The following is a 23,936-nucleotide window of genomic DNA, read 5'->3' on the forward strand; positions in this document are numbered from 1 at the left end:
TTAATTTAAAATGAATTTGCACAACCATTTGCCTAGTGAAAGTGAATGTACATCTGAAAACATGAAGGTAAATAAGCTACATCCTGTGCTGTTTGCATGTAAGACATTGATTTAAAATAACAAATACCTCATTTGGCCACAAGAGTGAGCTAAGCATCCTAGAATTTTTTTATATTACTTATCTCCATCTAGTGGCCAAATGTGGTATTTCCTGTTTAAAATCAATACTTTACACTTGAACAGCACAAGATACAGCCTGTATACATTCAGCTTTTGGCCCATTCACACAAGATGAATGTAAATGCATTTTCACTGGGCAAATTGCTATGCAAATAATTTTAAATCAACCTCTTAACCACTTAAGCCCCGGAAGATTTTACCCCCTTCCTGACCAGGGTTTTTTTTGCGATTTTTTACTGCGTGACTTTAACGGACAATTGCGCGGTCGTGCGACGATGTACCTAAACGAATTTGACGTCCCTTTTTTCCCACAAACAGAGCTTTCTTTTGGTGGTATTTGATCACCTGTGCGATTTTTTGATCATGCGCTATAAACAAAAAAATAGCGTCAATTTTGCAAAAATAACAATATTTTTCACATTTTTTATATGAAATTCCCCAAAAAAAATGTAAAAATCAAAATTGTTTAACATTTTCGGCCAATTTGTTTAATGCCACATGTTTGGTAAAAAAAAATTGCAAAAAGCGTATTTTAATTGGTTTGCGCAAAAGTTATCGCGTTTACTAACAAAGGGAAAGATTTTTGTCATTTTTGGTGGGTTTTTTTAACGAGTAATGGCGGCGATCTGCGATTTTTTTTTTTGCGGGACTGCGACATTGCGGCGGACAGATCGGACCCTTGACTGACATTTTTGATACTTTTGGGGTTACCAGTGACATTTCTACAGTAATCAGTGCTATACATATGCACTGTTACTGTACTAATGACACTGGCAGGGAAGGGGTTAACTGTATTGGAGAGGGAGGGGTTACGTGTGTCCTAGGGGCGTGTTTCTAACTGTGATTGGACATGGCTACTAGTGTAAAAACAGAGATCAACGGTCCTACATAGTAGAACCGTCTGATCTCCATTTTTACACAGGGGAGAATGACAGGCGGCTTGTTTACATTAGCCGCCTGCCTTTCTCCCTTCCCGGCGAACGATCGCGAGTGACCGGTGGACATCGGGTCCGCCGATCACATGCACTGACTTGTTAGGGAACGGGGCGCTATTGGCTCACAAGCGAGTGACAGGCTAGTGACGTACCGGTACGTCACTTTGCCTGGCCGGGGCTGACCGCCGCAGTACATGTACTTGCGGCGGTTGGCAAGTGGTTAAACCGTATTTCCAGCTTTTTAATCAATTTTGAAAACCCCCCGCAACCCCTACACACACACACACCCTATGCGTTCCCATTTACACAGCATACCTCAAAATAGTTCTTACCTTTGAAGTTGTTTGTTTGGAGCAGGCCTTGGTCAGACTGCAAGCTACTCTGAACAATACTCTGAACAATTTTGTCCCCACACAGACTGGGGACATGCAGAGTTTCCTCTCATTAATATACATTGGAGAAGCCCACCTTCTGTATCTTAAACTCTTTGTTAGGACAGAAGGTGTTTCAATACAGTTTACAACTGGTAATAAGATCTGCCAGCAAAGTACAAACAATAACATCCCAGCTTCCTTTGCAGAGCAGACAAGGGCAACTGAATTAATAAGGGGCATGGAGGAGCTCAGCTATGTATTTACTCTGAAGAAAAGGCAACTTAGGGGGGGGGGGGGAATATAGTGAACATTTTTAATATATAAATTGTCCATTTAGCAATGCAAAATAAATGGGGGCGCTGTTTTCATCTGCGAGAAATAGGAACACTCTTTGCCTATGCAAAGGATTCTTTACAGTAAAAGCTGTGACAACATGGTCCTTCTGGTTCTATTGTCTCTGCAGATTGCATCAAATAAGCTTAAATGCACAAAATATAGCGAGTTATTAATATTTATAAGAAATGACACATTGGATTGTTGATCCAAGGAATATCCAATTGCTTTTGGGGATCAGGAAGGATTTTTTTTCCATGTTAGAGGAAATTGGACTGCACTTTATAGTTTTGTTTTACCTTCCCCCGTATCACCTTCGGATTTAGGGTTTTTATTTTACTCATGTGGAATATTTTTGTTTGTCTTTTTTCATCCTATCTATCTTTTTTTTTCCTGCAGAAGTCAGGTAGTCCAGTTGCTGGATTGGTGATCCAGTTTCTCGCCCCGATTGTCATCTCGCTGGTTCTCTTTATCTTACCCAAGTTCTTCATGTTGCTGGTGAAATTTGAGGGTCAGTCACCCCGTGGGGAGATCACTCTCACCCTTATCAGGTCAGTCAAACAAAAGGTTGTAGATGCATTATACCGCATACTGTCAGGGGTGGACTGAAAACTCATGGGGCCCCCGGTAATCAGAGATCATGGGGCCCCCTGTGTCCACACTCAAGCCACACAAAGCCCCACCTACAAATTGCAGCTCAGCCACATAGAGTGGGCATTGAAATATCTACCACATAGCCTGCATGGAAGTTCCTAGCTTCTTTCTGTAGTGTGTAGCCTCTCATGGGGCCCCCTACTGACCCTGGGCCCTCGGGCAGTGCCCTAATCCCTAAATGGTCAGTCCACCCCTGCATACTGTATATTAACCACATTCACACCTCTGTCCTCACCAAGCAAACAGTGCAAATGTATTCATTGTTTCACAAAAATGTATCAAAAGCCATTCCCATCTCCAGTCTGGGCTCATAGGACAATAGTGCAGAGAGCTGGGCTGATCTCATAATGTTAGTGATGATATCTATAATATTAATCACTTAAGCCCTGGAAGATTTTACCCCCTTCCTGACCAGATATCTATAATAATAACCACTTAAGCCCAGAAGATTTTACCCCCTTCCTGACCAGGGCCTATTTTGCAATTCGGCACTGCGTGACTTTAACCGGACAGTTGCGCGGTCGTGCGACGCTGTACCTAAACGAATTTAACGTCCTTTTTTTCCCACAAACAGAGCTTTCTTTTGGTGGTATTTGATCACCTGTGCGATTTTTACTTTTTGCGCTATAAACAAAAAAACAGCGTCAATTTTGCAAAAATAACAATATTTTTCACATTTTTTTATATGAAATTCCCCCCCAAAAAAAGTAAAAATCTAAATTTTTTAACATTTTGGGCCAATTTTTTGTTTACCATATGTTTGGTTAAAAAAAATCGCAAAAAGCGTATTTTGATTGGTTGCGCAAAAGTTATTGCGTTTACTAACAAAGGGAAAGATTTTTGTCATTTTTGTTGTTTTTTTTTAACGCGTAATGGCGGCGATCTGCGATTTTTTTTTGCGGGACTGCGACATTGCGGCGGACAGATCGGACCCTTGACTGACATTTATGACACTTTTGGAGTTACCAGTGACATTTCTACAGTAATCAGTGCTATACATATGCACTGTTACTGTAAAATTACACTGGCAGTGAAGGGGTTAACTTTTTTTGAGAGGGAGGGGTTATGAGTGTCCCTAGGGGCGTGATTCTAACTGTGATTGGCTGTGGCTTGAGGTGTAGGAACAATGATCAACGGTCCTACATAGCAGAACGGTATGATCACAGGGGAGAATGACAGACGGCTTGTTTACATTAGCCGCCTGCCTTTCTCCCTCTCCACCCGACGATCGCGAGTGACCGGCGGACATCGGGTCCGCCGGTCACACGCGCGGGGGGGTCCGTGACCACACGGGAGTGGGAGCGCGCCTCCGGCGGCGCGCGCTCGCTCCCTAGACCCTCACAGGCTAGCGACGTAGCCCTACGTCGCTCTGCCTGTGAGGGTCTGACCGCCGACGTAAATAGTCGTGCGGCGGTCGGCAAGTGGTTAAAGAGCACTCCTATAACGAGCCTGGACCCCATAATTTGCTTGAGGGCTGTGCCTGGAGCTGGGGTATGGTGGTAGTACCTACGGTAGCAGTGGATGGCTTAAAGTGATTGAAAGGCTGTATTTGTGTCAAACTGCTACTACCTCCCCATCCGAGTCGCTACTTAATTCCAGAGCTGGATTAGGCAGTGAATCCCACTCCTGCAGACTCTACAAAGTAGCTCCCACTCCTGCAGACTCTACACAATTCCCACCTGCGTTACACCGGTACCAGGCAAAGCCCGCCACCCTCTGTACAGCAGCACACATTACATTTTTTGTGCAGTCTGAACATTGCCAATGTCACTAGCAGGTATGTACATAGAATACGTTTTGTTAAAGCACCTGCAAAGCTTTGGGGTAAGAGGGGGTACCTGGGGTTGGGGGCCCTCTCAGGTAGGCTGTATGGGACCCCATGATTACTAATGGCAGCACTACTAACAGACATGTATCATCTTTATACTCCTTGCCCAGGTGTGTCTTCCTCAGGCTCGGAGCTCTGGGAATTTTCTTCTTTTCCCTGGGTCAGAAGCTTCTGTGCCTGGGTGGCAGTTCGGAGCCCTGTAAGACCTGTGGCTACAACTCCCAATTCAAGGTAAAACATGCTATATTGTGTATGAATTTTGGAGACCCTCTCCAGGAACCCCGATAAGGCTCCCATCACCCCCCCCCCCCCCCCCCCCCCAGAGGGGGTGTTCCCTCCAGAAGAGTATCCAGCTACATGATGGCAGTATTTCTACAAGGATCAACCCAGAAGCTTGGAGGCAGCCCCTTTTATGACTAAAAATGTTTTAAAGGGACAGTGTAAAAATAATAATAATAAAATAAATAAGAAAGAAAAAAATGTATAGCTCCCCGTCCCTCCGTGCTCACGCGCAGAAGCGAACGCATATGTAAACAGTGTTCTAATCACACATGTTCGGTATCGCCGCGATCATTAGAGCGAGTGCAATAATTCTAGCACAAGAACTCCTCTGTTACTTTAACCACTTCCGCACATCCCGCCCGCCGCAGTTATACTGCGCGAAACGACGTAGGCATACGTCGGTTGCGCGCCTGCGCCCACTCGTCAACGGGGACTCCGATGCTCAGGGCAGGTGGCTCTGATTGCCATCCGCAATCGCTCCCCGCTGAGAGAGAAGGATGGGCAGCTGTTGTAAAACACAGCCGACCGTTCTTCTCCTTGGAATGATCACAGAACCCCTGTGATCCTTCTATATAGGAACACAGGTCTCTGTGATCATTTCACAAGCCACGCCCCCATACAGTCAGAAAAACGCCCCTAGGTACACATTTAACCCCTTGATCACTTACTTTGGTAGCCCCTTCCCTGCCAGTGTCATTATTACAGTAACAGGGCATACTTTTAGCAGTGATTACAGTAGTAATGTCACTGGTCCCCCCAAAAGTGTCAAAAATGTCAGTTAGGAGTCCGATCTGTCTGCCGAAATGTCGCAGTCCCGCCAAAAATCGCATATCGCCGCCATGACTAGTAAAAAAAAAAAAACAATAAAAATGACAAATCTTTCCCGTAGTTAGTAGACGCGATAACTTTTGCGTCTACTAACTAAATACGCTTATTGTGATTTTTTTTTTACCAAAATTATGTAGCAGAAAACAAATTGGCCTACAATGTGAAAAAATTTTGATTTTTAATTTTTTTTTGGTGAATGTTATATAGCAGAATGTGAAAAATACTGTTTTTTTTTTTTTTTCAGAAATGTCGCATTTTTTTGTTTATAGCACAAAAAATAAAAATTGCACAGGTGATCAAATACCACCAAAAGAAAGCTCTGTTTGTGGGGAAAAAAGGACATCAATTTTATTTAGGTACAGCGTCGCACGACCGCACAATTGTCCATTAAAATAACACAGTGCCGAATCGCAAAATAGGGCCTGGTCAGGAAGGGGACAAATCCTTCCAGTCTTAAAGTGGTTAAACAGGCAACTGTTAAAAAATGTTAAAGCGTCGCCTATGGAGATTAAGTACCGTAATTTGTCGCCATTCCACGAGTGTGCGCAATTTTGTAGCGTGACATGTTGGGTATCTATTTACTCGGCATAACATCACCTTTCACATTATACAAAAAATTGGGCTAACTTAAGGCTACGTTCACATGTGGGCGTAGCGGATCGCAGGCAGAATCACCGCGATTCTGACGCGATCCGAAAATCATTGAAAATCGTGGGACGCCTGTGCGTTGCCCGTGATTTGCAATGGCACCCCAAATGCTGTGCCATGTTGTCGCGATTTCCGCCTGCCGAATCGCGGTAACATCGCGCAAACAATATCGCGGGACGCATGATGCCCCAAAGAAGCTCTTGTACCTTTTTTGGGGAGTCATGCGTTCCGCGATTTTGTTTGTGCTATGTTACCGCGATTCGGCAAGCGGAAATCGCGGCAACATCGCACAGCGTTTGGGGTGCCATTGCAAATCATGGGCAACGCACAGGCGCCCCGCGATTTGCAATGATTTCCGGATCGCGGGCAGAATCGCGGTGATTCTGCCCGCGATCTTCTACGCCCACATGTGAATGTAGCCTTACTGTTTTGTTTTTTGTTTTTTTTTAATTCATGAAAGTGTATTTCTTCCAAAAAAATTGCATACTGTGTGACATAAAATATTGCAACAATTGCCATTTTATTCTCTAGTGTCTCTGCTAAAAAAATATATATATATAAATAATGTTTGGGGGTTCTAAGTAATCTTCTAGCAAAAAAAATACTGATTTTAACTTATAAGTAAACAAATGTCAGAAAAGGGTTTAGGCATGAAGGGGGTTATATACAGATTTTTATGTTTCCTATATACGGTATATCCAGGTGATTATATTCTCATTGGATATGTTTGGTCTCTTCTCTGTGCAGTGCTGGGAGACGTCGTTGGGACAGGAATTCTACAAGCTCTCCGTGTTCAACTTCCTGGAACTGGTGATGGAGTTCCTGCTTGTCCAGCTTCCCCGCAGGTAGAGGCAGTGTTTAGGCAATGTGGGATATTCGGGAAATCAGGGAAATCACCAGATGACCAATCAGCGATCATTGATACCAAGCCTAAAAGATCTCCACCTAAAACTATAACTTGGGATGGATGAGTGGGTAGCCAAGCCATGTGTGAAGTCAGATTTATTATTGAAACCGCCTCTGTTTGGTGCAGTTGCTCCATGGATCTCCTCCCCACCTCTCCCTCCCTAAAGCAGCTTGCTATAGGGGCACCCGAGGACTCTGCATTCACTATATCTGCTCTCCCCAGGACTCTGCATTCACTATATCTGATCTCCCCAGGACTCTGCATTCACTATATCTGATCTCCCCAGGACTCTGCAGTCACGATATCTGATCCCCCCAGGACTCTGCATTCACTATATCTGATCTCCCCAGGACTCTGCATTCACTATATCTGATCTCCCCAGGACTCTGCATTCACTATATCTCATCTCCCCAGGACTCTGCATTCACTATATCTGATCTCCCCAGGACTCTGCATTCACTATATCTGATCTCCCCAGGACTCTGCATTCACTATATCTGATCTCCCCAGGACTCTGCATTCACTATATCTGATCTCCCCAGGACTCTGCATTCACTATATCTGATCTCCCCAGGACTCTGCATTCACTATATCTGATCTCCCCAGGACTCTGCATTCACTATATCTGATCTCCCCAGGACTCTGCATTCACTATATCTGATCTCCCCAGGACTCTGCATTCACTATATCTCATCTCCCCAGGACTCTGCATTCACTATATCTGATCTCCCCAGGACTCTGCATTCACTATATCTGATCTCCCCAGGACTCTGCAGTCACGATATCTGATCCCCCCAGGACTCTGCATTCACTATATCTGATCTCCCCAGGACTCTGCATTCACTATATCTGATCTCCCCAGGACTCTGCATTCACTATATCTCATCTCCCCAGGACTCTGCATTCACTATATCTGATCTCCCCAGGACTCTGCATTCACTATATCTGATCTCCCCAGGACTCTGCATTCACTATATCTGATCTCCCCAGGACTCTGCATTCACTATATCTGATCTCCCCAGGACTCTGCATTCACTATATCTGATCTCCCCAGGACTCTGCATTCACTATATCTGATCTCCCCAGGACTCTGCATTCACTATATCTGATCTCCCCAGGACTCTGCATTCACTATATCTGATCTCCCCAGGACTCTGCATTCACTATATCTCATCTCCCCAGGACTCTGCATTCAATATATCTCATCTCCCCAGGACTCTGCATTCACTATATCTCATCTCCCCAGGACTCTGCATTCACTATATCTCATCTCCCCAGGACTCTGCATTCACTATATCTGATCTCCCCAGGACTCTGCAGTCACGATATCTGATCCCCCCAGGACTCTGCATTCACTATATCTGATCTCCCCAGGACTCTGCATTCACTATATCTCATCTCCCCAGGACTCTGCATTCACTATATCTCATCTCCCCAGGACTCTGCATTCACTATATCTGATCTCCCCAGGACTCTGCATTCACTATATCTGATCTCCCCAGGACTCTGCATTCACTATATCTGATCTCCCCAGGACTCTGCATTCACTATATCTGATCTCCCCAGGACTCTGCATTCACTATATCTGATCTCCCCAGGACTCTGCATTCACTATATCTGATCTCCCCAGGACTCTGCATTCACTATAACTGATCTCCCCAGGACTCTGCATTCACTATATCTGATCTCCCCAGGACTCTGCATTCACTATATCTGATCTCCCCAGGACTCTGCATTCACTATAACTGATCTCCCCAGGACTCTGCATTCACTATATCTGATCTCCCCAGGACTCTGCATTCACTATATCCGATCCCCCCAGGACTCTGCATTCACTATATCTGATCTCCCCAGGACTCTGCATTCACTATATCTGATCTCCCCAGGACTTTGCAGTCACTATATCTCATCTCCCCAGGACTCTGCATTCACTATATCTGATCTCCCCAGGACTCTGCATTCACTATATCTCATCTCCCCAGGACTCTGCATTCACTATATCTGATCCCCCCAGGACTCTACATTCATTATATCTGATCTCCCCAGGACTCTGCATTCACTATATCTGATCTAAAATAAATATAAACTGCTAAATACCTTTTCTCATCAGCAGTATATAGCAGTCTTGTGACTTCTATCAGTGTCTGGTTAAAGCTCTGTTCTATCAGAAGATGGATTGGGGATCAGAGTTGTTAGGTGCAGTTCTCCTCCTTACCTCTCCCTAAGGCCCCATTCTCACTGCTTGTTTGCTGAACGTGTGCCAAAACAAACAGGGAACGTGTGTTTTGCCATGCGTTTCAGAAAAACCCTACCTTCTCACTGGCGGTGGCAATATATGTTAATGCCACCCCAAACGTGGTTTGCAGACACGCGTTTGCTGTGTGGTGCTCCATGCTCACAAAGGTTATGGAGCTTCTTTGGTGAGTTTTAATGTGCATAGGACAGCCCACTCAAATGAATTTGATACCCTGTGTGCGATGCACAGAAACATGCACCAAAAGTGACACGTTTTTGGCTCAGCTGGAGCATACACCGACACTTAGGGCTGTGAGAAAAGAGAGAAAGGCACAAAGAGCAGCTATGCCTACCCTTTCTCTCTGCTGCCCATTCAGAGAAGCCTTTGTATTTTGTGAATGAGTTTACATAATACAAAGGCTTCTGTGATTGGGCAGGAAGAGGGGAGGGGCAGGCATACCAGCTGCTCAAACTCTAATATTGAAGATGCTTAGAACTAAGCTTCCAGAAATACAGGGATAGCCATCTTCCGGAAGTGCAATAAAAAGTCAGATGTAAATAATTATTGATAAGCCCAGGAGATGTCTTGCACCTCCTTGGACTTAATAAAAATCCTTGACTTTTTATGAGTCTAAAAAGAACGAAGTATCATGAACTAGATACCTTCAGGGGTCCAGGTCTATGGTTGTCCTACTTGCAGTTTTTTTGAGATTGAAGACTTCTCTCCAATAGGTTTGTAGGAGGGAACAAGTCCACCAGATATGGGAGTAAGCACCCAATGGATTACAACCTCTCCAACATGTTGTAGGTGAAGAGGGGTCCATTGAACGTAGCCAGGTCTGGGTGAGGATTGGGTTTGTCCATAAGTTTGTATTCTGTTGTAGAGTAACCCATTGTCCTCCCTTTCTCCTCCACCAGGTTCCTTATCTCTAGGTCGCAGTGCCATGTGGTGCGTTGGTTGGGCAAGGAAAAATTCCGTCTCTACCAGGATGTCCTGGACACAGTGTACAGCCAGACTCTGGTGATGGGAGGAATGTTCTACGCCCCCTTACTTCCACTTCTCAACCTCATCTTCATCTTCATCACCTTCTATATTAAAAAGGTGAGAGGGCAGATCCTGCTGCATAAACCCCAGAAAAGATGGATTCACTTAAAGAGAAGGTCTAGGCTTTCCAAAGATCTTTAGTTTTATAGTGCATCCGGAAAGTATTCACAGCGCTTCACTTTTTCCACATTTTATGTTACAGCCTTAAGCCTCGTACACGCGCAACAATTATTGGCCGACCGATCGGCCGACTTTTGTCCAGTGTTGTTGTGTTGGTTGAAATGTGCCTAGACTGCACACAAATTTTCTCGGCCAACAAAAATCTACTTGAGAAGTGATGTCATGTGCTGGTTTACTTTCCGTGTGTTTTTTCATCTCTGAGCATGCCCAGTCTTGCTCATCAGATTTTTGTCTGCTGAAATCTATACTGACTGACGGAAAATCGGCCATTGTGTTGACCGCCAACAAAAATTTTATAGCATGCACACCAGATTTTTTTCAGCCGAAAAGTCGGAGTCAGTTGTCGGAAGCATCATACTAACAAGTCGAAAATCGGCCGATCGGACGTTGGCCGAAAATTCACGGGCCAACTATCGATGCGTGTGTACGGGGCATTATTCCAAAATGGATTAAATTCCTTTGTTTTCCTCAAAATTGTGCACCGATGCTCCCCATCCAACCTGATTGAGCTTGAGAGATCCTGCAAAGAAGAATGGGAGAAACTGCCCAAAAATAGGAGTGCCAAGCTTGTAGCATCATACTCAAAAATACTGGAGGCTGTAATTGGTGCCAAAGGTGCTTCACCAAAGTATTGGGCAAAGGGTGTGAATACTTATGTACATGGAATTTTTTTTCCTTTTTTATTTTTAATAAATTTGCAAAGATTTCAAACAAACTTCTTTCACATTGTCATTATGGGGGATTGTTTGTAGAATTTTGAGGAAAATAATGAATTTAATCCATTTTGGAATAAGGCTGTAACATAATGAAATGTGGAAAAAGTGAAGCGCTGCAAATACCTTCCGGATGCGCTGTATATGTTAAAGAGACCACAAAAACGCAACAATACCTCAGTGCTCACTCCCTCCCACATCCCATGATGTATATGTAGTGTCTGAATCGATGTTGCCCTCCTGAAGCTGGGAAACTCCAAGCAACACTGTAAAGAGACACAAGAGGGCGCTAACATTCTACTGCATTACCACCACCAAATTTTATTTTTATAAAGAATGCCAAAAACATACTCACAAACATGAGAAGGTGCAAGCATAGCAGAACTCAACTGCAGCTCAGGCGATGCCCAAATCACTGCGCTTGAAAAGGTGACGCGTTTTGGAGAAAAAGCCCCTTCTTCAGCGAGAAAGGGGACTTGTCTCCCGAAATGTGTCAGATTTCGAACCGCAGCGAACTGTCAAAGAGAACGTGCAAAAAAAAACCAAAAAAAAACACATGCGCGGACTTGCACATTCTGGTGTAAATTGACCCTTAGTGCCGGTTCACACTAGTACGGCTTGTCAGGTGACTTGGTCAGCCTGGCAAGTCGCGGTCCGTCGCGGTCCATTGTTCGGTACAGGACCCGTTCTAATAGGAGCGACATAAGTCATTCGTAACTTCATAACTTAGAAAAAGGGTCCTGTACTACTTCGGGGCGACCTGAAGCGACTTGCATAGACATTCATTTTATAAAGTCCGTGCAAGTTGCGCCAAAGTCGCAGTGCACGCGACTTCACAGGTCGCCCCCCGAAGTCGTGCCGCTGCAGTGTGAACCGGCACTTAAAGTTTTTTTTTTTGTTTTTTATTTTTGGATTCCGTTGCGTTGGGACAGGAAATTAAGGCGATTTTTAACTCAGACAGCAGGAAAAAACTGAGGTCCTAACATTTTTTACTATATTGAAAACTTGAAAAAAAAAAAAAAAAAAAAGCACCTAAACACACTGGAAAGCACGTCTATATTTAAAGCGGAGTTCCAGCCATTTACTCACCTGTCCAACGGTCCAGCGATGCGGCCGCCGGAAGCCTCGATCCTCTCCCTCGGCGCCGGCATCACTGCTGTGGGCACCCGGCTGTTACAGTTTGCGGCTTCACAGCCGGGTACCCACTGCGCATGCGCGAGTCGCGCTGCGCGCCGTGATTGGCCGGCAATCTTCTGGGACCTCTGACGTGTCCCAGAAGATTGCAGGGAGGGAGGGGGAGAGGAGAACTTCCGCTCAGGGCGCCGCGGCGCTCCGAGCGGAAGTGGGAGCGGGTACCTGTCAAAACTAGGTACCCGCTCCCCCCCCCAAAAAATGACATGCCAAGTGTGGCATGTCGGGGGGTCAGGACTCCCTAAAGCGGAAGTTCCACTTTTGGGTGGAACTCCGCTTTAAGGTTAAGAAAAAAGGGTTGGGGGGGGGGGGGTAATGCATTGGAACGCATCAAAAAACGCACCAAAAATGCACATGCAAAAAAAGAATCTGGAATGCGTTTCTATGCTTTGAACTGGCCCTTAACCACTTCTGGACTGGAAGGTTTTACCCCCTTAACCACTTTTGGACCGAAGGATTTTCCTGCTTAATGACCAGACCACTTTTTGCAACTTGGCACTGCAAGAATTTAGCTGACAATTGCGCGGTCATGCAACGCCGTACCCAAACGAAATTTACGTCCTTTTTTTCCCACAAACAGAGCTTCCTTTTGGTGGTATTTGATCACCTGTGCACTTTTTATTTTTTGCGATATTAATAAAAAAAGAGCGAAAATGTTGCAAAAAAATTGACATTTTCTACTTTGACAGTTAAAAAGTATCCAATATATTAAATTTTTGTCATATATTTAGGCCAAAATGTATTTAGCTACATGTCTTTGACAAACAAATTCTCAATGAGCGTATTTTTAACCACTTTAAGACCGGAAGATTTTACCCCCTTCCTGACCAGGCCATATTTTGCGATTCGGCAATGCATTAATTTAACTGACAATTGCGCGGTCGTGCAACGCTGTACCCAAATAAAATCGATGTCCTTTTTTCTCCACAAATAGAGCTTTCTTTTGGTGGTATTTGATCACCTGTGCGATTTTTATTTTTTGCGCAATAAACAAAAAAACGCGACAATTCTGAAAAAAAAAAAAAAAAAACAATATCATTTTTGCTTTCTGCTATAGAACATTCCCAATAAAAACATTTAAAAATCAAATGTTTTCATAATTTTAGGCCAATTTGTATTCTGCTACATATTTTTGGTAAAAAAAAAAATCCCAATAAGTGTATATTGATTGGTTTGCGCAAAAGTTTTTGCGTCTTCAAACTAGGGGAAAGATTTATGTCATTTTTTTTTTTTTTCGCGGAAGCCATCGTGGGGGCGTGCATGCCCATTCGCCAGCAGGGCTGCCAATCCATGGGGTCGGCGTTCGCGATTGCTGCCAGGCACCCACGATCGCTCCCCATGGAGACAGAATGGCGGTCTGCCGTTGTAAACACAGCAGACTGTTCTGTTCAGTCTGTCAGTCAGTAAACACGGGGCTCCTGTATTCCTCTTTTTTAGGAAAACAGGTCTCTGTGTTCATTCCATAAGTCCATTCCCAACACAGTTAGAAAGCACCCCCTAGGAACACATTTAATCCTTCGTTTGCCCCTGGTGTTAACCCCTTCCCTGCCAGTGTCATTATTACAGTAACAGTGCATATTTTTAGCACTGATTACTGTAGTAATGTCACTGGTCCCCCCAAAAGTGTCGAAAATGTCAGTTAGTGTCGGATCCGTCCGCCGCAATGTCGCAGTCCTGCTAAAAATCACTGATCGCCGCCATTACTAGTAAAAAAATTAATTAATTAATTAAAATTACTTAAATCTTTCCCCTAGTTTTGTAGACACAATAACTTTTGCACAAACCAATCAATATACGCTAATTGTGTTTTATTTTTATTTTTTTTTAACCAAAAACATGTTGCAGAATACAAATTGGCCAAAAATGATGAGAAAATTTAAATTGTTTGTATTTTTTATTAGATATGTTTTATAGCACAAAGTAAAAAAAAATCTTATTTTTTTTTTTAAAATTGTCGCTCTTTTTTCGTTTATAGCACAAAAATTAAAAATCGCAGAGGTGATCAAATACCACCAAAAGAAAGCTCTGTTTGTGGAGAAAAAAAGAGCATCAATTTTATTTGGGTACAGCGTCGCACGACCACGCAATTGCCAGTTAAATTAACGCAGTGCTGAATCGCAAAATATGGCCTGGTCATTAAGGGGGAAAATCTTCCGGTCTTAAAGTGGTTAAAGTAACGTAGTGCTGTATCACAAAAAATGGCCTGGTCATGAAGGGGGGTAAATCCTTCGGAGGTCAAGTGGTTATAATAAGAAAATTTTGGGAAATATGAATATAAAATGTGAAAATCATTTTTTTGATTTGAAAGTGTACAGCAACACACACATTGTGCTTTCCTTCTAACGTCTTTCTTCGGTGCGCCCCCCGCAGTACTCCCTGTACCGGCTGTGTGACGTGTCCAAGAAGCTGTACCGAGCCTCCACCTTGAGGATCATTTTCTGCTTTGTCCTTCTCTTGGGACTCATCACCGTCTTCCTACCTTTGATTTATCTTGTGAGCAGGTGAGTGAAAAGAAGAGGTGTGCAGTGTGTGGGGGGGGGGGGGGGGAGCCATTAATGTCCAAACTGCTGGCAACAAAAGTGAGTACACCCCTAAGTGAAAATGTCCAAATTGGTTCCAAAGTGTCAATATTCTGTGTGGCCACCATTATTTTCCAGCACTGCCTTAACCCTCTTGGGCATGGAGTTCACCAGAGCTTCACAGGTTGCCACTGGAGTCCTCTTCCACTCCTCCATGATGACATCACAGTGCTGGTGGATGTTAGAGACCTTGCGCTCCTCCCCCTTTTGTTTGAGGATGCCCCACAGATGCTCAATAGGGTTTAGGTCTGGAGACGTGCTTGGCCAGTCCATCACCTTTACCCTCAGCTTCTTTAGCAAAGCCGTGGTTGTCTTGGAGGTGTTTGGGGTCGTTATCATGTTGGAATACTGCCCTGCCCCCCAGTCTCTGAAGGGAGGGGATCATGCTCTGCTTCAGTATGTCACAGTACATGTTGGCATTCATGGTTCCCTCAATGGACTGTAGCTCTCCAGTGCCGGCAGCACTCATGCAGCCCCAGACCATGACACTCCACCACCATGCTTGACTGTAGGAAGACACACTTGTCTTTGTACTCCTCACCTGGTTGCCGCCACACACACTTGGCACCATCTGAACCAAATAAGTTTATCTTGGTCTCATCAGAGCACAGGAGATGGTTCCAGTAATCCATGACCTTAGTCTGCTTGTCTTCAGCAAACTTGTTTGTGGGCTTTCTTGTGCATCATCTTTAGAAGAGGCTTCCTTCTGGGACGACAGCCATGCAGACCAATTTGATGCAGTGTGCGGCGTATGGTCTGAGCACTGACAGGCTGACCCCCCCACCCCTTCATCCTCTGCAACAATGCTGGCAGCACTCATACGTCTATTTCCCAAAGACAACCTCTGGATATGACGCTGAGCACGTGCACTCAACTTCTTTGGTTGACCATGGCGAGGCCTGTTCTGAGTGGAACCTGTCCTGGTAAACCGCTGTATGGTCTTGGCCACCGTGCTGCAGCTCAGTTTCAGGGTCTTAGCAATCTTCTTATATATATGCGGTGATATCAGAGCAAGCCGTTTCAGTCCAGGAGAGGAGCCGCTACACCTGTGCTGAGAGCCATGCATAGGGTGGGAACTGGTTGTTATCAATGGTATTTGAGTTGTTAAACTTTTCTCACTTCTTCTGACAGCGTCCGTCCATCTCACTCCTGTGGCCCATTTGCTGAATACACCACTCCCTGGGAGGCCATTCAGAACAGCACTCGCTCAGCGCTGCCCCCTACAGTCCTGACAGTGTTGGGATATGCCACATCAGAGACCGGCGCCTACACCCTGCTCTTTGTACTTTGGTAAGTCACAAGATTTATTAAAAAATTATTATTTTTTTTTTTTTTTTGACAGGTACAGTTGTGGAGGGATCTGGGGGTCTAAAACCCCAAACTCCTCCTCTGCACTTAAAAGCATTCAAAATGCTAAGTTTGACTGTTTTGAATGCTGTCATTTATTTGAATTTGGCGACGAGTACCCAGAAGTCATGTCATGACATGACTTCCGGGTTTTTACATGGAGACCCGACCGCGGCTTTGATCGGGTCTTTGGCGGCCGTGCAGGCTGGTTGCCCGGGTTTCCCGGTGGGATGGGCGAGCCGCGGGAGCCAGCGGGAGGGGGGGGGGGGGACGTCCCCTCGTAATGACAGCCGAGCGGCTTCTCAGCTGCATCGGTTGTCATTACAAGACAGCCGACCCTCGGCTATGGACGCCGGTACCGGGGTGATGCCTCTAGCTGCAGGCATCACTCCAGTACAGCAATATCCAAAAAATCGTCAATATCGGTAACCTCAGGGGCCGATTCCGATATATTGGGAAAAGTGCATATCGGCCCCCAATATATCGGCTTTACCGATAAACAGTCAATCCCTACCCAAAACTGTCAAAAATGTCAGTTAGGGGTCAGATCTGTCCGCCGCAATGTCGCAGTCCCACTAAAAATCGCTGATCGCCGCCATTACTAGTAAAAAAATAAATAAAAATGACATAAATCTATTCCCTAGTTTGTAGACGCGATAACTTTTGCGCAAACCAATCAATATACACTTATTGGGGTTTTTTTAGGAGTCCGATCTGTTCGCCACAATGTCGCAGTTACTATTGTATTGTATTGTATTGTATTGTAATATTTCATATAATATATACTTTTCACCCCGTGTCTTGCAGCCTCACGCTCACTTCCCTCGCGTCCCGCATGCATCAGAACGAGAAGGATGTGGAGCAGCTGAAGGATCTTTTGTCCAATGTAAGAGGAGATGAAAGCAGTCTGTAGACAGTCCAGCCTCTCATAGCTCCTATGGATCTTATTTCTGCCAGTCTAATGGCACCCATACATACAGGAAGTGCAGGATAATGTACGAGCGCCCGAAGGCAGCGCCGCATACAGCATTACCATCAATTATCTTGGGGAGGAGGGGCTAGAACTCAAACTCACCACCTATTCTACTCAAGCAGCCTTATATAGTGTGGGGCGTGGACTAAGCCCCTGGGCCATGATTGGCTAAAGGCACCCTGCCTTTGGCCAATCATGGTTCTGGAAGGACATTGTGCCATGATTGGCCAAAGCATACAGGTCAGGTGCATGCTTTGGCCATTCACAAGCACTTAATGCACTGCAATCTTGCAGGGCATTATGGGGCGCTCATTCACGGGCAAACCTACCGCTGAGCGCCCCGGGTGTTCGGCGAACACCCTATGTTCGAGTCGAACTTACGATTGACTCGAACATCCAGCCCATCCCTAGTGGCAACCCTACCTGCACAGAGTTCTGATCTTAACCCAAAAGAACACCGTTGGGATATAATAGAGCAGAGACTGTGAGCCAGGCCTTTTCGTTCAACATCAGTGCCTGACCTCACAAATGCGCTTCTGGAAGAATAGTCAAACATTCCCATAGACACTCCTAAACCTTGTGGACAGTCTTCCCAGAAGAGTTGAAGCTGTTATAGCTGTAGAGGGTGGGCCAACTCGATATTGAACCCTACGGACGCAAAGGGTGGGCCAACTCGATATTGAACCCTACAGACTAAGACTGGGATGCCATTAAAGTTCATGTGTGTGTAAAGGGAGGCGTCCCAATACTTTTGGTAAAATAGTGTATATGGGGGAAATGTCAGGATTGGCCCAGTATTGCAGTAGGTAATAGTAGTAGGGTGGATATAATTGGGATACAATGTGGAAGTGAAGATAAGATTTTACATTGTGACCAGGGCTGTCTTTAACACTGGGCAAAAGGGGCAGCTGCCCTGGGCCCAGTCATTGTTGGGGGGTCCAAAGCAGCTGCCCCTTGAGCCAGCACTGCCTGCAAATAGGTAATAATTGGATTTTGGAGGGCCCAAGAAAATATTTGCCCAGGGTCCACTCAATATCAAAGACGGCCCTGATTGTGACCATAGATACACTCAGTTGCAATGCACAAAAGTAAATGGGCCCTGAATGTTTTTAGGAGGCCTCTGACATACAGTACCTGAATGGTGGTGTTTAGCTTCAAACATCATCATCATCATAGGATTAGTTTCTAATGTTCGAGCAATACCTCATTGTCATCGGTGGTCTTCATATTATCAGTTTGGTGATTTTCAGTATTTCTTTGTCTATTCAGCAAATTGAAGATAAAGAATTTCTGGTACGAAGACTGAAAGAGACAGAAGACCGCCACCACAGCCATGAAACAGAAGATGAATTGCGTTCTTTGTGATGTGGAATGCTGATGGAATATTGCTGAGTTTGAGGAGCAAATGGAAGTTCATCTGAGCTGCCATCTTTTTACTCATTGGCATTGCACCAAAAACACCAAATTTTTTCCTTTCACCCACAGAGAGACTATTGTAAGAGATACTTTATGGGTTTAAACTGTGAATTAAGCTGACTTCAGTAATTGGAAGATGCCGGAGCCATTCTGAGGTTTTATTAAGGGACAGCCTGCCAGAAAGTGAAGTACTGGTGCTGTTTGCGCTTCTTTTAGCTGACCCATAGAGCTCTGGGAATCCTTTGTCATTTATTCATTTTTTTTTAATCTATAAACAATTACCACCCAACAATTCTTTTTTTTCTGTATATTATCCTGTTTCTTACTATTGTTGGGCTTTGTGTAGCCAACATTACTACCAGTGAAAGGTTGGGACGTCATATCTATTACACTGGCTGGTGTCATCTTCTCAAGTGATTTATTATGTTGAGTTGGTAAGGGTATTACCTCTCTTTTCTTTACACGTGGGTGCCAAGAGGGATTTGGTGTTTGCACGTCCTCTTCTTCACCTTCATTCACCATCAAGAAGATTTCAGCATTTTTTTTTCATTTTGGACTTGTTTTGGACTGTTCATATTTCCATAGCACGTTTTTGTTCACATTGTGCGCCATTTATATTATCTGTGTATATTTATTCATTAGGTATTTTGTTCATTGTGTTTTCCCTTTTGGTTCAACACACATTGCTCACATCTAGAGCACCCATTTTTTGCACATTACTGCCTTTGCCTTGTTTAGGTCAGGGATCTCCAAACTTTCTAAACAAAGGACCATTTTTCTATCTATCAGACTTTAGGAGGGCCAGACTGTGGCCAGTGGGAGTGGAAATGTTCCTGGCATCAGTGGAAGAAACCATCACATTTGGTATTAGGTGGAGGTATAGTGCCCCATTGTTAGTTGCATTAGGAGGAACAGTGACCTATTGTTGGTGTCTTTGGGAGACATGATGCCCCATTGTTGGTGTCATTGGGAGACATGATGCCCCATTGTTGGTGTCATTGGGAGACATGATGCCCCATTGTTGGTGTCATTGGGCGAAATAGTGCCCTATTGTTGGTGTCATTGGGATAAATAGTGCCCAATTGTTGGTGTCATTGGGAAACATGATGCCCCATTGTTGGTGTCATTGGGAGACACGATTCCCCATTGTTGGTGTCATTGGGCGAAATAGTGCCCTATTGTTGGTGTCATTGGGAGAAAGTGTGCCCCCTTGTTGATGTCAGTTGACAGAATAATGTATTTTATCAGTGAGAGGAATAGTGCCCCATAGTTGGTATCATTAGGAGAAGCAGTGCCCCATTGTTGGTTTCATTGAGAGAAATGGTGTCCCATTGTTGGTGTCATTGGGAGAAATGGTGACCCCTTGTTGATGTTCGTTGGCAGAATATTGTCTTGTATCAGTGGGAGGAATAGTGCCCCGTAGTTGGTAACATTAGGAGAAGGAGTGCCCCATTGTTGGTGTCGTTGAGAGAAATAGTGCCCCATTGTTGGTGTCATTGGGAGAAATGGTGCCCCCTTGTTGATGTCAGTTGACAAAATAGTGTCTTGTACCAGTGGGAGGAATGGTGCCCCATAGTTGGTAACATTAGGAGAAGTAGTGCCACATTGTTGGTGTCATTGGGAGAAATGGTGCCGCATTGTTGGTGTCATTGGGCGAAATGGTGCCCCCTTGTTGATGTTAGTTGGCAGAATAGTGTCTTGTATCAGTGGGAGGAATAGTGTCCCATTGTTGGTATCAATAGGAGGAGCAGTGCCCCATTGTTGGTGTCATTGGAAGAAATGGTGCCCCATTGTTGGTGTCATTGGAAGAAATGGCACCCCATTGTTGGTGTCAGTGGGAGAAATGGTGCCCCATTGTTGTGTCAGTGGGAGAAATGGTGCCCCATTGTTGTCAGTTGGCAGAATAGCATCATGTATCAGTGAGGGGAATAGTTGCCCAAGGGCCGGATAGAGGCAAGAAAAGTACAGCATCTGGCCCCCGGGCCATAGTTTGGAGACCACTGGTTTAGATGACAATTGTTTGTATGTTACCAAATCAAAAAACATAAAAATAAACACCTTTCATTAAAAAAAATATTTTCTCTTTCATTCATTGAGGGACACAGCTCCTGTCATTCTTGACCATTGGGTTATGCTGCCCCCTACAGGAGTAGGACACTAGGTAGAAAAAAACTTCTGGCTACACCCATGGGCAGTCCCAGGGGGTATACTCGCTCTTCCTGCTATAGTTTTTTCCTCCTGGATTTTTCCTGTGAGATCTACTATCAACTGCCGGACAGGGCGATGGGCTGGATAATCTAGATATAGTGGTCACCCCAGTCTGGCCAGCGAGGGCGCGCAGACCTCAGCTCCGCACTAGGTCGGCCGCGACATAGCCCCACTGGACGGGGGCTGGCCCTGCGAGTTAAACGTCTTGCGAGGTCACATACCCAACTCTGCCCAAATCGCAGCGTTCCTCCTGGCCGACAGCCCCCCCCCCCCCCATTTCAATGGAGAATAGGATCTGTGTGGAGCAGTGCCCGTCTGGTTCCTGGTATGGGGAGTAGCTGTCCTCCATCTGCCCCCTGGAGGGTTTTGGGGTGGACGTGGGTCCCTCCTTGGGACGGTCGGACCCCCGGGCCCCCTCCTCCCTTTAGGCACCCCCCCCCCTGTTTTTGTCGCGTCCCTGAGCCTGCCCCCCTCCACATACACTGGGACTGTTTGGGTGGTCTGGTCTCTGGCCTGGGATGGGGGCAGGGCGCTAACTGGCGATGAGGGCCAGAGGGGGTGCGCCACCGGCGACCGGATGATCGACTATGCAGGGGGGTTTGTACTTGGTGGGGGCTCCTGCCAGGACCCCCCGTCCTGCCTGGATCTGTCTTTGAGGCCTGGCTCCCATTTCTGGGTCCCCGTATACCTCGTGGCGCCATGTGGGGCCACCATTTTGTTGTATCCTGTATATTCCTATACAAGGTTGCCAAGTTTGTGTAGTCCAACTGGCATTTTCTTGTGGTTTGCATTGCAAATAGCAGAGGCCATGACAGCAGAGCCCTGTAGGCGGCAATTTCAGTGGTGGGAGCCCGTCCTTATCCTCTGGTGTTGACTCCTGGATCATTTAGCTTCCTGATCACCGCACATGTAGTGCAGATTCTCCTGGTGGTTGCAGGTGCCTGTGTCGGCGGGTGGTGGTGAGTCAGGTGGGGTCCTCTCCCTCTCTGCTGAGGATCGCTCTGTGCTTTGTACCTGGCGAATGGGTGGTGCTGCCAGTTCGGTGGGGGTTGTTCCTTAGCAGTGTGTTACACTTTCTATGGGGCTCCACTGGTGACTCATGGAGTCTTTGGAGCACATTTCCCCATCTGATCCCCTCTCTAAGGCTGCGGGGCCCTCCGGGTCCCAACCAACCATCCATGCACTGACAGCAGTCCTGGAGTCCCTTGTGTCCCAGGTGGAGGCGGCTTGCGGGCGACCGGCTAGCAAAAAGCGCTACCCCCACCCGCCTTCCCCTGCCTCATCAGATCCTGAATCAGATTTGGCCGCTACGGAAGTGGGTCACCCTTCTGGGTCTGCGACCACGCGCCTCGAATCCTCTGATAGTGAGGATGATTCCCCCATGTCTGCAACCGCACATGAAAAGGTGCTGGTGGATGCACTGATTGTATCTGTGCGTAAGACCCTGAAGATGGAGGATGCAGCTTAAGCTGCGATGGAGGCATAGGTACCCTTTGGCACTCAGTAGCCATCCAGAGCGGCAATGGTGTTTTCTTTCTTATTTTGACAGACTTATCGCTAAAGAGTGGGGACGACCAAAGTGTCCCCGTGGGGTTCCTAAGCACTTTACTAGGCGTTACCCCTATGGGTAGTCCCTTCTTAAGAAGTGCACTGTCTTACCGGTGGTGGACCCTCTGGTTTCCAGATTAAACAAGGCAACCATGATTCCGGTTGAAGAGTCCCCGGCCTTTAAGGGCCCAGCTGACTGGAAGGTCGGAGGCTGTGGCCTGCACTATGTACACCTTAGCTGGTTCGGCGATGAGGCTGGTATTTACCATTGCCCTGTTGTCGCAAACTCTGACAGATTGGGCTAAGCTCCTATGCTTTGACTAGGAGGGAGAAAAGCTCCCCCCTGCCTTTGCTGAGTTGGTGGACCAGCTGGTCCAGGGGCTGCAGTTTATCTGTGATGCCTCTTTGGATGCAACTCCTCTGATGGCTCACCGCTCTGTTTTGGCGGTGGACCTTGTGTGTCGTTTGGCTTAAATGCTGTTCTGCGGATCAGCCTTCTAAAAAGGCCTTGACTGATCTTCCCTTTCAAAGAGATCGCCTGTTTTGAGCTACTCTGGATGACATAATTAAAGGTCTCACAGGGGGGAAGAATACCTTTCTTTCACATGCTACTAAGGGCAAGGAACCTCGTCGTACACCTTCCTTCTCGGCTCATAAGAAGTTTATTCTTCCCTCAGGGGCGACTGACAAGGGCTCGAAGCCTTTCAGGACAACCTCTGGCAGATCCAAACTAACCGGGTCTGGCAAGCTGAGAGCGGGCTTCTCCGGACCCGCGGACAAGGCTCCTTCTGCATGAAGGTGCGCCTCACCCGTACCGGGAGTGGGGGGACATCGTTTCTGGTTTCCAGACCCGTAGACTTCCCTAGTACAAGACAAGTGGGTTCACAAAGTCATTCAGTCTGGCTACAAGATCAAGATTGGCTCTTGTACCCCGGCAAGGTTTTTTCCTTCCAAACTGCTCCTGTCCCCAGACCGGTTACAGGGTCTGTTTGGGGCGGTTCAAGACCTTTTCCTTTAAGGGGTGATTGTTCCGGTTCCGACTTTGGAAAGTTTCCAGGGTTTTTACTCAAACCTGTTCACAGTCCCCAGGAAGGAAGGCAAAGTGCGTCCAATCCTGGACCTCAAGGCAATAAACTGCTTTGTGCGGACTTTATGGTGGCTTCGCTCTCTGGCCCTTCGGCTGGAAAAATCTTTCCTCCCCTTGTATTGGACCGTAGTCACCACGGATGCCAGCCTATCTGGCTGGGGAGGCATGCTCGGCAAGCATTCTACTCAGGGGATCTGGACACTGGAAGAGTCCAAACCACAGATCCGTGTCCTGGAACTCCAAGTGTTTAGACTTCGTCTGGACCATTGGACGGATCGTCTTCAGAGATGCCAAGTGCACATTAAATCGGACAATGCCACGGCCGTGGCTTATGTCAATCACCAAGGCGGCTCTGGTGGTAGCCGGCATTCTAAGGCGGGTAGAAAGGTTCGTTCCAGCCCTCCTCACCGTACACATTCCCGGGGGGGGGGGGGGGATATGGCAG

The 23,936-nt window shown here is 46.1% G+C and overlaps 2 protein-coding genes across 2 annotated transcripts in view; both read left to right on the forward strand.

The window, feature by feature from the left end:
• The window catches only part of TMC8 (transmembrane channel like 8), a 57,037-nt gene extending 38,123 nt beyond the window's left edge, over positions 1–18,914 (forward strand). Inside the window, exons 9-16 of the mRNA XM_082272678.1 lie at positions 2,222–2,373; positions 4,415–4,535; positions 6,810–6,907; positions 10,123–10,306; positions 14,704–14,834; positions 16,044–16,202; positions 17,067–17,145; positions 18,502–18,914. Coding sequence (XP_082128804.1) covers positions 2,222–2,373; positions 4,415–4,535; positions 6,810–6,907; positions 10,123–10,306; positions 14,704–14,834; positions 16,044–16,202; positions 17,067–17,145; positions 18,502–18,597 — 1,020 coding nt within the window. The 3' untranslated portion in view covers positions 18,598–18,914. The remainder of the gene's footprint in view (positions 1–2,221; positions 2,374–4,414; positions 4,536–6,809; positions 6,908–10,122; positions 10,307–14,703; positions 14,835–16,043; positions 16,203–17,066; positions 17,146–18,501) is intronic.
• Positions 18,915–23,822: 4,908 nt separating this feature from the next.
• Positions 23,823–23,936, forward strand: part of LOC309566867 (uncharacterized protein) — a gene marked incomplete at its 5' end in the record, with an annotated part of 43,445 nt that continues 43,331 nt past the window's right edge. The window contains one exon of the mRNA XM_082272215.1: positions 23,823–23,878. Within this exon, the coding sequence (XP_082128341.1) occupies positions 23,823–23,878 (56 nt within the window). The remainder of the gene's footprint in view (positions 23,879–23,936) is intronic.

Source organism: Pelophylax lessonae (assembly GCF_965119305.1).
Source record: "Pelophylax lessonae genome assembly, chromosome: 11".
Lineage (NCBI taxonomy): Eukaryota > Metazoa > Chordata > Amphibia > Anura > Ranidae > Pelophylax > Pelophylax lessonae.